The 15,081-nt window shown below is 41.5% G+C and overlaps 2 protein-coding genes across 2 annotated transcripts in view; one reads left to right on the top strand and one right to left on the bottom strand.

Moving 5' to 3' along the window:
- NUP188 (nucleoporin 188) overlaps window positions 1-15,081 on the bottom strand; it is a 54,256-nt gene that overhangs the window by 16,376 nt on the left and 22,799 nt on the right. The window contains exons 9-20 of the mRNA XM_042911896.1: window positions 10,476-10,687; window positions 8,866-8,980; window positions 8,019-8,219; window positions 7,019-7,108; window positions 4,403-4,468; window positions 3,319-3,438; window positions 2,696-2,822; window positions 1,585-1,737; window positions 1,284-1,410; window positions 988-1,075; window positions 818-894; window positions 127-241 (exon numbers count right to left, since the gene is read on the bottom strand). Coding sequence (XP_042767830.1) covers window positions 127-241; window positions 818-894; window positions 988-1,075; window positions 1,284-1,410; window positions 1,585-1,737; window positions 2,696-2,822; window positions 3,319-3,438; window positions 4,403-4,468; window positions 7,019-7,108; window positions 8,019-8,219; window positions 8,866-8,980; window positions 10,476-10,687 — 1,491 coding nt within the window. The remainder of the gene's footprint in view (window positions 1-126; window positions 242-817; window positions 895-987; window positions 1,076-1,283; window positions 1,411-1,584; window positions 1,738-2,695; window positions 2,823-3,318; window positions 3,439-4,402; window positions 4,469-7,018; window positions 7,109-8,018; window positions 8,220-8,865; window positions 8,981-10,475; window positions 10,688-15,081) is intronic.
- On the top strand, window positions 13,478-14,403 carry LOC122204437 (U2 small nuclear ribonucleoprotein B''). Its single transcript, XM_042911901.1, has one exon. The coding sequence runs from the start codon at window positions 13,531-13,533 to the stop codon at window positions 14,206-14,208; it is 678 nt and encodes a 225-aa protein (XP_042767835.1). The 5' UTR covers window positions 13,478-13,530; the 3' UTR covers window positions 14,209-14,403.

Genomic DNA, 15,081 nt, shown 5'->3' with positions numbered 1-15,081 from the left:
ACATAGTAAATATTCAATACACAAAAACTGTTAACGCTATAACGTCAGGACAACTGCTGTGCCCAAAGACAATGACTACGATAGAAGAGAAACTATTTCAGATATTTCCATCTGACCAGCGTTTACCTTGACAAGAGTGGTGATCAAGCGTAGAAAGGCAACAGTGACCCCGTACTCGCCCTGGGGCTGCTCACTATTCATCAAGAGGTTTCCGTACCCTCCAGCATTCATCCCCTCCGCACTGGGGAAAAACAGAGGCAGAGTGAATCAGGACGGGGCAATCTCAAGGTTTCAAGAAACTTATCACAGAGCATTCTTATTATCTAGATAGCTTGGACCTAACATAGGAAAGCTCTCAAAAGAATGAAGCAAATCTAGGCTATTTTATACCCAAGATGAACACCAAGAGAGTACTTTATTAATGTACAACCTCAAGAGCTTTAAAATTCAAAAAATCAAATAAACATCAGGAAAACATCGTTGTCTAATAAGCAAGAGAAGGCAAGGAGCAAATGCTCAAGTAGGAAAATGGAGCCTATGTATAAATAATTGTCCTACCACGCAAGTTCAAAAAGCCATGAAACAAGGAAAAGTATAGAGTGACTACAGCTGAGGAAAGGGAAGCCACGTCTCTGGATCCAGACAGCTCTGTATTCTCCAACCTGGAAAATTAATTCCCATGTACCTAAGGTGGTTGCTGCTGGATGAGCAATTCTGCACAGGGAAGCTTCTTTAAAAGTAATGTAGCTAGCCTGGACCCAAAATGTATATGGTACTCCCGGGGAATACGCTCTACCCAACCCAAGACCTGGCTCACCTAATCATCTGACTCATGCTGGAGACCTGGTGGGCCACGAATGGTAAAAAGCCTGTGTGACGAAGATCAGTCCAGACCTGAGAAGGGAAAAGAGCTCAATGTCCATGTGTCTTCAGGTATACACCAAGTGCAACATTTTTTGGCTATTTTGAAGACTTGGTGTGTCTCACCTTTGCAGGGTTCCGGGCAGCCAAAACAGTCAAGCAATTGACACAAGAAGCAATGACATCCACCGGTGGAGAGATTACTGTCGTTAGCCTAGTTGGAGAATAGTGTACTCTGCTCAGTGAAATGAATACAACGTGTTCCATCACAGATATTTTCCAGCTCTCTCTGCCCAAGTCTCTCCTCTCAGTAGGGATGGAAAAATAGGAAAACCCTCAGCTGGGGATAGTATCACACCAGGGCTTCCCACAGAGGCACAGATGCGGACTTTAACCTGGGGTGTGTGTGAGCTGATGCTTACCGCTGTAGCAGCATGTAGATACGGGATGTGATGGGCAAGAGACAGTCTGCTATGGACAGATCTGTGCTGATGACCTTATGGACCAGATCAATGATGGGTCTGACCCGCTGGCAGTGCTGGATCACATCTGAGGGGAAAGAGAGCAACAATTCCTTTAAGATTACTGAACAGTCTCCCAGATAAACACTACACGGATCCCAGTCTGGACGGTTCTGAGTTTTATCCTGAGATTCTCTGTCCCCCAATTCTAAGCATGTCTGTTTTTCTTCCCCACAGTCATGTCCCCCCAAGCTGACCTCACCTGCAGTGGAAACAACATGCAACAGCATTTCAATCTCGCAGGTAAAGAGCGTCCAGCTACTGTAAGAGTACTCCCAGCGTACCAGGTAAGCCCTGTCGTCCAGCACTACCTGGCCTACTGTGCCCTGAGGTATGCGAAGGTTGGTCTGACCCCCTAAGGAAGAGAGGAAGAGAAATTAGTCTAATATCCAGCGATACAATAGGAAAAAGCGACTCCTACATCAGACAACAACATTTAATCACACAGAAATGGACAGACTCTCGTCCCACTAGCTAACACTGCCATGCTGGGGTCACCCACGTATAGCACATGTGTCAGAATTCCCTTTCTTTTCAAGGCTGAATAATATCACACTGTAAATATATAACACATTTTGTTGATCTATTTCATCTGTTGCTGACACGTATTTCAAATTGTTACTGTATATATACCCTTTTACCCATTTAAAATTGTTATTGTAATATACCCTTCTACCCCACAAAATTATTCTCGTATATACCCTTTTATCAGACAACCCCGGTTTGAAGACTCTATGTACTAAAAATAAAAATACCAGTATATAAAGTACAAGTACCCAAAGGAGCATTGTTTGTAGTGACCAAAACCCAACATAGCCTACATGTCCTTTAGAAGGAAAAAGATACAAAATTATGGATATCTAGAATAATTCTGTAGTTACTAAAAGAGAACGAGTCAGATCCACATACAAGAAAAATGAGTTGCAGAATCAATCTAAGAGAGTGTACGGTGTGCACAGGGACACATACCAGCTCTTAACACTGACTATCTGACGGACAAGTCTGAACAGATGAACTTTGTAAAGTGTCTGTCTATGCTGTTTCTCTTTACAATGAACACCCATTATTTTTTAAATAAGATAATCTGGGGTGCCTGGGTGGCTCAGTCAGTTGGGCATCTGACTCTTGATTTCGGCTCAGGTCAATCTAATGATATAAAAAAGTGAGAAATAGACTAATAATTCCTCAACGAGCACAGTGGAGAGCAGCTGCTTTAAAGGCAACGAGCATGAAATGGCTCAAACAGCAGTGCTGAGGTCTAAACAGAAGCTGAGGAGAGGTGGCTACTGAGCCAGGGAGGGTCTCCATCTTACCAAGAGGGTAAAGGAGTTTGGACGTTTGCCTCCGCCAGAGAGTTCCATCTTCGTGGGAGATCACATCATGGGGCTTGTGCTTGTAAAGTTCATTGTAGAAAGACATCTTATCCAAGAAACTATACACCTGCCAACACACAGAAAAAAATCCAGCCGCACGCTTACCTCGGGGACATGCAAGGGGTCCCACATCTGTTCTGCTCTTTCGGTCAGACTGTGTCTGACTCTCAAACTTCTCACAAACCTGCCACCGTGACTCTTCTTAGAATTGCCTCTATGCTCCTTGCCAACGCTCAGCACCCTTTAACACTTAGCTCAAGGCCCCTCACTCCACAGACTGCTGGCTCTCCTCAACAGTAGGTCTTTACTACTCAAATGACATTTACCGTATGGCTGTATCAGCTATTTCTTCCTTGTATCTATTGTTATCCTCTTCCGATGAGACAGTAAGGGACTTTATACTGTGTCTCACTCAGTGTCTGCAATAGGTACTTAATTTAAGAGAACTTAAGCACTATCTCTGGCACTGTTCGTTCAACTTCAGACTAATTCTTGCCATGGCAGTGGCATCCCCCAAAACCTCTCCCACAGTCTGAAATCAAGCATCTAACTGAACAACCTACCTTTTTGGCAGTGGACTTTCCTGATACGAGGGCTCGTAGCAACTGCAGGAGTGGGGAGAGGAGATGGGGAAACATCCCACATACACTGTCCAGAATGATCCCGAGCCCAGAGGTTGGCTCCTGTGGTGGAAGAAGAGAGGTCACTGACCTTCAACACCATCCGTGAATTAACACATCTCCGAACTGCCTAGCAATCATAAGAAAATCTAAAAACAGTCCTTTCCTCCGGGCAGACACCACCCCTCCCGAACAATTGAAGATTTCCAGAATTTCACTGAGAAAGGCTTTCAACATCAGATTTATCAGGACCTGAAAAGAGAATACCACTGCCTCCAGTGACCTTTTCCTGGCCATCCTCCCAACAGGAAGACAATGTTATCCGCCATTGCAGGAGATGTTTTGAATAATGTGAAAAGCAGCCAACAACATGTTAGCATTTGGCCACTGCACACAAGTAACAGATCCTTAATCTAAATATTGTTTCAGGCCACCCTCTCCCAGGAACACTGTTCGAGACGACAGTGACTCAGGAAGAAGAGGATAAGACCTAGAGGCATATCAGTCAGGCCACAGTACAAGAGAGAACAGATTTATTCATCAGCTGGACCCTAGGGCTTCGGACTGGTGTTAATTCTAAGCCTATGTACTGGTGAGAAGCTGTTCTCTCTGAAGCCAAATTCTTATCTAACTTGTTAACAATATTCTGACAACTCAGACGCATGTTCAAGACTTACAGCACTACTGGTGCCTGAGACTAACAATGTGAAAAAAAGACTTGGTGGGTAGGATACAGAACATGCTGGTTAATAACACAGACTATAGACTGAAGTCAGCCAGAACTGCTTCCTGAGGCTGGCTGTTCATCTAGCTGTGTAACCTTAGGCAAGTCACTTCATATCTCTAAGCATCTCCTTTCCTCATATGCAAAATGGTGATTATAATTCTATCTACTTTATAGATTTTCGTAAAAAGTAAATACAAAATGACATAAACGCTTAATATGAGACCTATCACAAACTAAGTGCTTGATCAATTGTTTTGCTACTAGAATATCTTATAGCATAATTCCCTCTGACACACTTACTGTTCCCCAGAATAGTTCTGGAAGAGAAGGATCTGCCAGGACTTCACATGCTGTGTCAATCACATCCTGTTGGGGGACGGGGAAGAAAACAGCTTAGTTTCCGTAGCTGACGCAGTCATATCTCTTTTACTGTATCTCTGTTCAAATCAAAACGTCAACAATATTTCCACATACTAGGTCAGAAAGAACTGTGGGTTTAAAAAGATTACACCCCATCTAGGGTGTACATTATGCCTGTTGTATGGTGTTAGCCAAGTGAACCTCTCTGAACTTCAAAATCTTTAGCTATAAAACGGCGACAGTATTATCTGCCTCACAGCACCGCTCTGTGGACGGAAGAGGACAGTGTGTACAGAAGCGGACCGTAAACTGTAAACATTAAGGTGCTAGTAAAGGTGAGGTGCAACTAGGCTAGGCTGAACTGTTCTCCTAGAGGGCAAGAGCGGCTCTTCAAGTTTTTAACCCTCAGCACCTAGCACAGAGCCTGGCACACACTGAGAATGATTTCTTTAAAAAACCCAAGTGCTAGGACTCTCACATCCTTGGTATGTTAATACCGGTCCTCCCACTACGTACACTGAGGTCCACATGGGACCAGAATTTTGGCAAAGGATGCAAAGCTCATGCTATGCCCCTGGAACTTTGGAAATGGAGTCCTCCAATGAACACCAATTTCTCTTCTAATGATAGTAAATTTTCAGTTTCTGCAACTTCACCAATTCCTTCAATTTCCAAAACAAGTCATTAAAAAAATGAATACAAACACTTAGTTATAAAGAACTCCTCAAACAGCACTCTCCACTGAAAGGAACCAGGCTTCCTTAGAGAAATGGCGGATTCCAGGTCTGGGGTGAGAATCTTGTAAGATAATCCTACAACAGTGTGTCATACCAGAAAGCAACAGAGCTATCAAAATACATAAGAGCAGTGCAGGACAGATAGAGGGGCTCTTCTGAAAGAGTTCTTACTGGCCAAAGGTGGGTAATTTGAGCCTAAGAATAGTAACAGCATTAGATTAAAACAGAGCTAACACATTTATACCCATGAGTTCACCATGACATATAAAAACTTAAAAACCTCATTAGCCACCTTTACAGGATGGTAGGGAAAATCAGTAAATATAGGAAAACAAGCAAGCACAGTACTCTATACCAGAGTATCGGATAGTAGCGAGAACAAAAATTATTTGAGGTATAACTGACATATTACATTAGTTTTAGGTGTACAACATAACAACTTAATATTTGCATATATCGTGAAACAAATTTTTTATAGCAATGTTCCAACCAATAAATAAGATAGAATAGTGCCATTTTGTAACTCCTAAGGAACTAACGGATCTAGACCATCATTATCTAGACAATGATGTGGCTTGGGCCCACTACAGTGCAAACCACAGGTGACTAAAACTTGACAGAGTTATCAACCCATAACATGTGGACCTTATTTATTTAGATTCTGATCCAAACACACAAACTTATAACAAATTTATGACATTTACGAGTTAACTAGACATTTAAATTCTGACTTGATATTTAAAGATACAGGGGCACCTGGGTGGCTCAGTCGGTTAAGCGTCCGACTTCAGCTCAGGTCATGATCTCACGGTTTGTGGATTCGAGCCCTGCTTCGGGCTCTGTGCTGACAGCTCGGAGCCTGGAGCCTGGAGCCTGCTTCGGATTCTGCGTCTCCCTCTCTCTCTCTGTTCCTGTCCTGCTCATTCTCTGTCTCTCTCTGTCTTTCAAAAATAAATAAATGTTTAAAAAAATTTTTTTTTTAAAGATACAGCTTGTTAGTTATGGTACTGGTTGTAAAGTTTTACTAACTCCTCTTCTGGTTCATCGAAAATTCATAGATGAAACTATGTCAGGGATGTGCTTCAAAATAATCAAGGAAGGAAAGAGCACCAAGATCTGCTGTGAGCTGATAATTTGGAAGCTGGTAATAAGATTGTTTAGGAGTCTGAAGTTTGAAATGTTTCAGGGTTTTGTTTTTTTTAATGTTTATTTAGTTTTTGAGAGAGACAGAGCACGAGTGGTGGAGGGGCAGAGAGAGAGGGAGACACAGAATCGGAAGCAGGCTCCAGGCTCTGAGCTGTCAGCACAGAGCCCGACGCGGGGCTCGAACTCACAAACCATGAGATCGTGACCTGAGCCGAAGTCGGACGCTCAACTGACTGAGCCACCCAGGTGCCCCTGAAATGTTTCAGGTTTTAAAAATATTGTAGAAGAATATTTTATTAGCACCCACAGATGTTTGGGACTGATGCACCATTCCAAAATGAGATTACAAAGCAGTATGTACGTTGTGATTCCAGTTTTAGAGACAAATGGTTACATTTTTAACATATATATGCAGAAAATGTTTAGAAGAGAACGCATCATAATACTAACAGAAGTTGTCCTGTGTGGTGGGATTATACTTTTTTCCTTTTATCAGCACCTTCTGATTTTTCTATCGTTCATATGTATCATATATAATACAATAAATGCGAAGAAAACAGCAATAAACAAATGAACACCAGAGATATGTGGGTGTGTGCTGTATCAGCTCCAAAGGCGTATCTCAGGGACATGACTGCAATGCCAGAAAGTCCCACGAGAATCAGGTACTAACCTGCTGGTTGCCCAGTGTGTGCAGCTCCAGCGAGGTGAGAACGAAAGAGAGCAGTCCATACACACACATGCACGCGGTGCTGGTGGTACACTGCAATGGCAAAGGAGTCAGTGAACAATTCTGAATAACAAGTCTTCCCCCCCAGCTTCGGCATAATCCTAGCACATTAATCAAGTCTCTATAAACAAACGGAAGAGAACCCAAGGCTTTATAATTCTTCTGATTTAGTCCCAAGATCAGGAAGGCGAGGGGGAGAAATGAAAAAGCAGGAACCATAAATATTACAACACAGCCAAGAATACAATCGGAAAGGAACCATTCTCAAAATGATCAGTTTCGTGGGGAAGAAAACCACACCCAGTCTAGAAAAGAGGATAAAGGGTCTCTATGCGCTGGTATGAATGCAGCAGGCTGAACTATCACCAAGATAAACGAACCAATGCCAACCAGTGGTGCCTGCCGGCCGAGGTTTCCTGTTAGCGTGTCAGAACAAGCTGACAACAGTGCCTCTGAAATTAAGCCCAAACACTAGCCTCAAGAGAATGGCTGATACATCCTGCTACAGTTGAATGACGAAGCTCCCCAAAAAAGATGTTTCCAGTCAATATGGCCAAAGCGATCTTCCAGATTACCGTACTGGCATAGTATCCTATACTGGCAGGCAGAGTCAGACACCGTGGGTTCAAACTGTATCTACCACTAGTTGGTGGTTATTGTTCTTGTGAACAAATCACATCTCCCTCAGTCTCAACTTCTTAATACGTAAAACGGGATGAAAATTCCTAGTGCAAATAAGCGTTATGAGGATGAAATAAAGTAACGTATAGAAAGCGCTAAGCACAGTGTCCAGTCATAGCAGATGCTCCACAGAGTTGGAAACAGCACCATCATTATCCACATCACTACTACAATTATCATTACTACTATCATGATTCATGAACGAGCTTCTCCCCTGCTCTCTGCTCATCTCCTGCTCAAACACCAACAGCCCGAGCCTCACATCATTTCCCCCACTGGCCAGCGAGCGGAGCAGTCGGGTCAAGTACTGAAATACGTTCAGCTGGATGGCCGTGCCGCCTATCTTTCGGACAACGCTGCTGGTCTCTTCTGGATGCAGGGTGTGACGGAGAAGAGCCCAGGCCAAAAGCACTGGGGCATGGTGTGGAATGTCCCCGAAGGTCAACATCAAACGGTCCATATCCTGATGAAAAGAAAAAACAAAACCTGTGTCGCTAAAACAAAGGGTCAGAGCCCCAGATGGGACCCTCTGTCACATGCAGTAAGTCTTACAACTGCCCAGCGGCCCCTTGCCCCATTTGGGTACGTACTCCTCCCCACCCCCCAGCCACCTCACTCATAAACCCTTCCGCCACTCTTCCCTGTGCCCACACTTCGTTTCTTCTGACTGTAAGTAGTCGAATGTAACGTTATAAAATACACGTCCAAGTGGAACTTTCTTTAGAAAATTTCCCAATCCTTCTTTAACTCTTTCTGATCTTTCCCCATTTTGTATCTAACCATCGCATCTCAACGTGCTTTCCCTTTGATCTTCTTGCACAAGCTCCATAAATGAAGACACGCCCCAAGGTTCTGTCCCTGGGCCTCTTTTTTTTCCTGATGCCATCTCTCTGAGTGACTGCACTCATTCTCACAGATTCAACTATCACCTATGTGGTATCCACTACCACCAAAACCTGAGATCTCTTCCGGATCCAGTTAACTTCCTAACAACGTAGGACCTCTGATTCCACAAGGAAACTTTCAAGGGGCAGTGCAGTTGGAGGGTTAAGAACATACTCCTGACTCTAAACTGTCTCCCAAGGGAAATGCAGCTCCTCCAAGTTCACCTGACAAATAAGCCCGTCCTGGGCAAACTGGTGCAGTTCTCTTCTGTCATCCAAAGCACACTTATGCAAGGATTCAATATCCATGCCTTCCACCAGGATAAGGGCACTGAAGTAGCTGGAAAGGAAAACGGTATCATGACGTCACATGTGCTACTTTGAACCTTGAAGGAGACGAAGGTGAAATGCAAGATGCTTTAATATCAGAAAAATTATTTTTTTCAAAAACAATTATTAATGGGTTTTTGTGCTTTTTTTTCCATACTAAGTCTTCTAAACTCAGTATGTATTTTACACTTCCAGCACACCTCGGTTTGACCAGCCACATTTTTTTTTTAAGTTTTACTGAAGTAACCTCTACGCCCAACATGGGGCTCGAACTCACGACTGACTCCAAGATCAAGAGTCACATGCTCCACCGACCAAGCCAGCCGGGAGTCCCTCGACCAGCCACATTTAAAGTTCCTGACAGTCACGTGGGGCTGGTGCCTGCCAAAGCACAGATCCAGGACTGGAAGTTTCTATAGCCACCAATTACATCTGACCCAGATAAACCATCTCACGACTCAGGTGTGTATCTTTGTTCACAGAGGAAACAGGCCTCAAAACGTGGATATATATCCATTCTAACCACGATGACATCATCCTTTTTGTTAAATGCAGCTGAATCTCCTCCTCACTGACACAGATGCAAACAGGCAGCTCACCCCAGAGGTTGTACCAAGAGCAGGTAAGAAAAGGCTCCACATCACGGATAACCCGAGAAAGGCAAATCAGTACACCAAAGGGATCAAACTGAGGGGGGCGATAGATAATATCAAGGGTTTGCAAGGTTGTGGGGAAACTGGTTCTCTCCTCCCACTGTGGAAGTGTAAATTGGTACAGGCTTTGTGGAAAACAATTTGGCAACAGATATTTTATAATACAAAGGCACATACCCTTCAACCCAACAATTACATTTCTAGATCTTTATCTTAGAGTTGTACTCATCCAGATGCAGAGAGGCTTGTAAAGAATGTTCTTTATAAGCATTATTTGGAATGTGCAAAATAGCTAACTGCCTACCATTAGTGAACCATGAAATAAACATCCATACCATGTATTAATATGCAGCAGCTAAAAAGAACATCCTGAGATGAAAGAGTTCCAGGACATCTAGTTATGCGGAAAATTTAGTTGTAAAAGCATATACCATTTATGTCAAAAAACATCAACAATGTATTTTCGTACATAAGAAAAAAAGATGTGGCTCTATTCGCTGCCATAAAATTCAAAGTCCGTAGATGAGGACTTCAAAGAGGGCAGGGGACACATCTGCCTTGTCACTGTCTTCTTAGCATTTGCACTGGCCTACCATTGACACTCACTACATTTTTTGTTGACTAGATGAACCTCTTAAGTGAAGATAGTAAAAGATGAGACTGGAAAACGTATTTTGAGAAAACACTTCCCTCTCAGTCTCAGTCATTACTCCCTGTAAGACTGGGAACGTGAAGCACACCCATCTGTTTCCCTACCCACTAAGTGAAAAGTGCATCTAGACTCTCCCCTCACCCATTCACAGGAACTAGAATATCAATGTTCTAAACACTGCACAAGTTCAATAGACTTACCCAATCCTATCCACGAAAGGGTCCATGGTCTCATCCACCAGGTGCCTGTTGGTCTGCCTACTACCAAATCCTTGCTCTTTAAACATCTTGGTTAATGCCAACAGGTCACTAGGTGCCATCTCAAAATATGCATAATAAAGGAAAATAATTTCTAGCAGCATGGACTGTTCCCGAAGGCACTGAACAAACCAGCGAGATACCTGGCGCTCAGTCTGCACAATGAAGGAAAAATGGGAAAAATAAAGTCAGATTTTAAAACATAAAACATTTTAAAGTTACTTTTATTAGCTAATACATGTATAAGAATAGAGTAAAAAAAAAAAAAAAAAAAGTCTCCCTCTTTGTTAAATATTAAGGATCTATTAAAAGATTACAGAAAAAGATTTTGGAAGCGACACCAAAAAGCCTGCCTCCCTACAAGGCTTTGTAGGTCATCCAAACCTGTCCCTAGAGGCAACCACTGTCAGAGGTTTTTGTCTTTCCTTCCAGTAATATGCCACACACTCCTTCTTTCATTCTACAGTCTGTCTACCCACCTACCTACCTATGCATCCAACCATCCATCTCTAAACCAAATACACTATACCAACTATTCCGCACCTTACTCTTTTCACTTAACAATGTATCTTAAAGATTATTTCCTCTAATAGTACATTAAGAATTTTCTTATTTTTCATTATCAGTCCCCTCATCATTTTTTAAAGTTGCACAGCACTCCACCACATGGAAATGCCGTATTTATTTGTTTGTTTGGCCATAATTTATTTTACCCAGCTCCCTTGGATGTACAAACAAGTGTTGGTGAAGATGTGGGGAAAAACAAACCCTTGTGCACTGTTGCTGGGAATCCAAATTGGTGCAGCCACTGTGGAAAACAGTATCAAGTTTCCTCAAAATATTAAAAAAACACAAAATACCGTATGATACAATAATTCCACTGCTGGGTATTTACCCAAAGAAAATGCAAACACTAATTCAAAAAGATACATGCACCCCTATGTTTACTGCAGCATTATTTACGATAGCCAAGATATAGAAGCAAAGTAAGTGTCCTTCTTAGATGACAGATGTGATACACGCACACTCATGCGTGTGCACATGCAATGGAACACTACAGAGCCACAAAAAGGATGAGATCTTGCCACTTGCAACGACATGGATGGACCCAGAAGGCACTATGCAGAGTGAAATAAGTTAGAGAAAGACAAATACCATGTGATTTCACTCATATCTGGAAACTAAGAAACAAAACAAATGAAGAAGAAACATACAAAAAGCAGAATGAGACCTGTAAATACAGAGACAAACTGATGGTTGCCAGAGGGGAGGGGTTGGGGAGATGGGCAAAATGGGTGAGGGGAGTGGTAGATACAGGCATCCAGTTATGGAATGAATAAGTCATGGGAAGAAACACAGAGTAGAAAATATAGTCGATGATATAATAACACTGTGTGGTAACAGATGATAGCTACACTCCTGGTGAGCAAGCAAAACATGCTGAGACATTGAATCACGATGCTGTACACCTGAAACTTATGTAACATTGTGTCAACCAGACTCCAAAAAATTAAAATAAATAAATAAAACCGATGTACAACTGACAGACCAGACAAAAAAACTGGCAAAACCACAGAACTAAATAATCTTGACCTGACTGGTATTTTGCACAATCATACCCACTACTTCTGAATACACATTCTTTTATGTGTTCGTGGTACATTCACCAACATATGTCATATAATGGGCCATAACCCACGGGACAGTAAATTTTAAAAGACCAAAATGGGGGCATCTGGGTGGCTCGGTCGGTTAAGCATCCGACTTTGGCTAAGGTCATCTCACAGTTCTTGTGTTCGAGTCCCTCTTCGGGTGAGCTTGGGCCCACTTTGGGCTCCTCGCTGACAGTGCAGAGCCTATGTGGGATTCTCCCTTTCTCTCCACCCCCCCCCCCCCACGCTGCTCGCTCACTCATGTCCTCTCTCTCTCTAAAACAAAAAATAAAGTTATTAAAAAAAATAAAAAGATCAAAATGATACAAAATATGTTCTTTGATCATAATGGAGTCAAATTAAAAATCAATAAGATATCTAAGAAAACATCCAATGTTTGGAAATTAAACAACACACTCTAAATAATACAAGGGTCAAAGGAAATCACAAGGGAAATTAGAAACTATTTTGAACTGAATGATAGTGAAAATCCAACATACCAAATTTTTAGGATACGGCAAAAAACAATACTTAAAGCAACATTTATAGTTATTTATTAGGAATGTTCTAAAATCTGTTCTCTAAGTTTCTATCTTAAAAATTAGGAAAAGAATGTGGCACCTGGGTGGCTCAGTCGCTTAAGTGCCCCATTCTTTCTCTTTTTTTTAATGCTTATTTATTTTTCATAGAGTGAGCAGGCACGCGCGCACATGAGCAGGGGAGGGGCAGAGAGAGAAAGAGAAAGAGGACAAAGGATCTAAAGGAGGCTCCGTGCTGACAGCAGAAAGCCCAGATTCGGGACTCAAACTCACAAACCATGAGATGGTTACCTGAGCCGAAGTCAGACACTTAACTGACTGAGCCACTCAGGCACCCCAAGCGTCTCACTCTTGATTTCAGCTCAGGTCATGATGTTCCAGTTGTGAGATTGAGCCCCACGTCAGGCTGCACGCTGAGCATGGAGCCTTTTTAAGATTCACTCTCTCTGTCCCTCTGCTCCCTCCCCCGCTTGTACACTCTCTCTAAAATTAAGAAAATAAAAATTAAAAAAGATTAAAAAAAATATTTACAAAAAAATATTTTCCAGAAATATTTTAAAATAAAATATTTAAGAATAAATTTAACAAAAAATGTGTAATATGTGAATACTGAAAATAAAACCTTACTTAGGTATATTAAACAAGATATACTAAATGAAGAGATATACCCGGTTCATGGATCAGAAGACTTAATAACATTATTAAGATGGCAATTCTCCTCAAATTGATTTATGGAGTCAACAAAATTCTGACCAAAATCCTAGAAAGCGGGGAGCAGCGTAGGCCTCAGGCTGTTTAACCGCAAACATGGATATAAGACCAAATCATACAATTTATATCAACAATATGAATGACAAAATTAAAAAAGAAGAATTGAAGAGATCCCTGTATGCCCTGTTTTCTCAGTTTGGCCACGTGGTAGATATTGTAGCTTTAAAGACCATGAAGATGAGGGGTCAAGCCTTTGTTATATTTAAGGAGCTGGGTTCATCCACAAATGCCTTGAGACAATTACAAGGATTTCCATTTTATGGTAAACCAATGCGAATCCAGTATGCAAAAACAGATTCAGATATAATATCTAAAATGCGTGGCACTTTTGCCGACAAAGAAAAGAAGAAGGAAAAGAAAAAAGCAAAAACAGTGGAACAGACTGCAACAGCTGCCAACAAAAAACCTGGCCAGGGAACACCAAATGCAGCAAATACCCAAGGAAATTCAACACCAAATCCTCAGGTCCCTGATTATCCTCCAAACTATATTTTATTCCTTAATAATTTACCGGAAGAAACGAATGAGATGATGTTATCTATGCTGTTTAATCAATTTCCTGGTTTCAAGGAGGTACGTTTGGTACCTGGAAGGCATGACATTGCTTTTGTTGAATTTGAAAATGACGGACAGGCTGGAGCCGCCAGGGATGCTTTACAGGGATTTAAAATCACACCTTCCCATGCCATGAAGATCACCTATGCCAAGAAATAATATGGGATAGTTGTCTTTAAGGGACTTGGTGTTATTTATAGTGTTTGTTTTGATAACATTTGGTCAACCCATTTTAATAGTTTGGGGTGAGGGGGAGTGAAAGTGAAATTTTGGTGAATGATTTAAATAGCTGGTCTTTGTTTAGCCTGGTGAACTATGAAATATGAAGGCCTTAATTTTGTACAATAAACTATTATTTGTACTCTAAAAAAAAAAAAAAAAAAAAAAAATCCTAGAAAGCATTTTTTTTTGAAGGAAAGAGACAAGCTAATTCTAAAGTTGCTGTGGAAAAGTAAAGGACCTAGAATAGTCAAAACATTTTTAAAAAGAATGAGGTTGAAAGAATTACACTACCTAATTTTAAGATTTACTAATAAAACTATCTTAATCAAGACAGTGTGATATTAATGTAAAGACAGATGCAGAGTTCAATGCATCAGAGGTAGATACACATTTTATGATCAATTGATTTGTTTACAAAGATGCCAAGATAATCCAATGGGAAAAGACAAGTCTTTTCAATAAATGGCACTGGGAGAAGATCTCTGTATGGGGGAAAAAAATTAATCCCATCCCTTACCTCAACACCATACACTAAAATTAACTAAAAAGTAATTACTGAAATAAATAAATGTGCTAAAAATATTACACTTCTAAAAGAAAACAAATAAAATGTGACATTAGGTTAAGCAAAGATTGTTTTTTAAGTTTATTTAAGAGAGAGAGAGAGAGAAAAAGAGAAGAGAGAGAGAATCCCAAGCAGGCTCCTCGCTATCAGCACTCAGCCCCACTTGGGGCTTGATCCCACAAACCGTGAGATCATGACCTGAGCTGAAACCAAGAGGCAGTCAGACGCTCAGCTGACTGAGCCAC

The sequence above is a fragment of the Panthera leo genome, chromosome D4 (assembly GCF_018350215.1).
Source record: "Panthera leo isolate Ple1 chromosome D4, P.leo_Ple1_pat1.1, whole genome shotgun sequence".
NCBI classification, from domain to species: Eukaryota; Metazoa; Chordata; class Mammalia; order Carnivora; family Felidae; genus Panthera; species Panthera leo.
The sequence above is the reverse complement of the archived record's forward strand: the minus strand, read 5'-3'. Positions and strand labels throughout refer to the sequence as shown.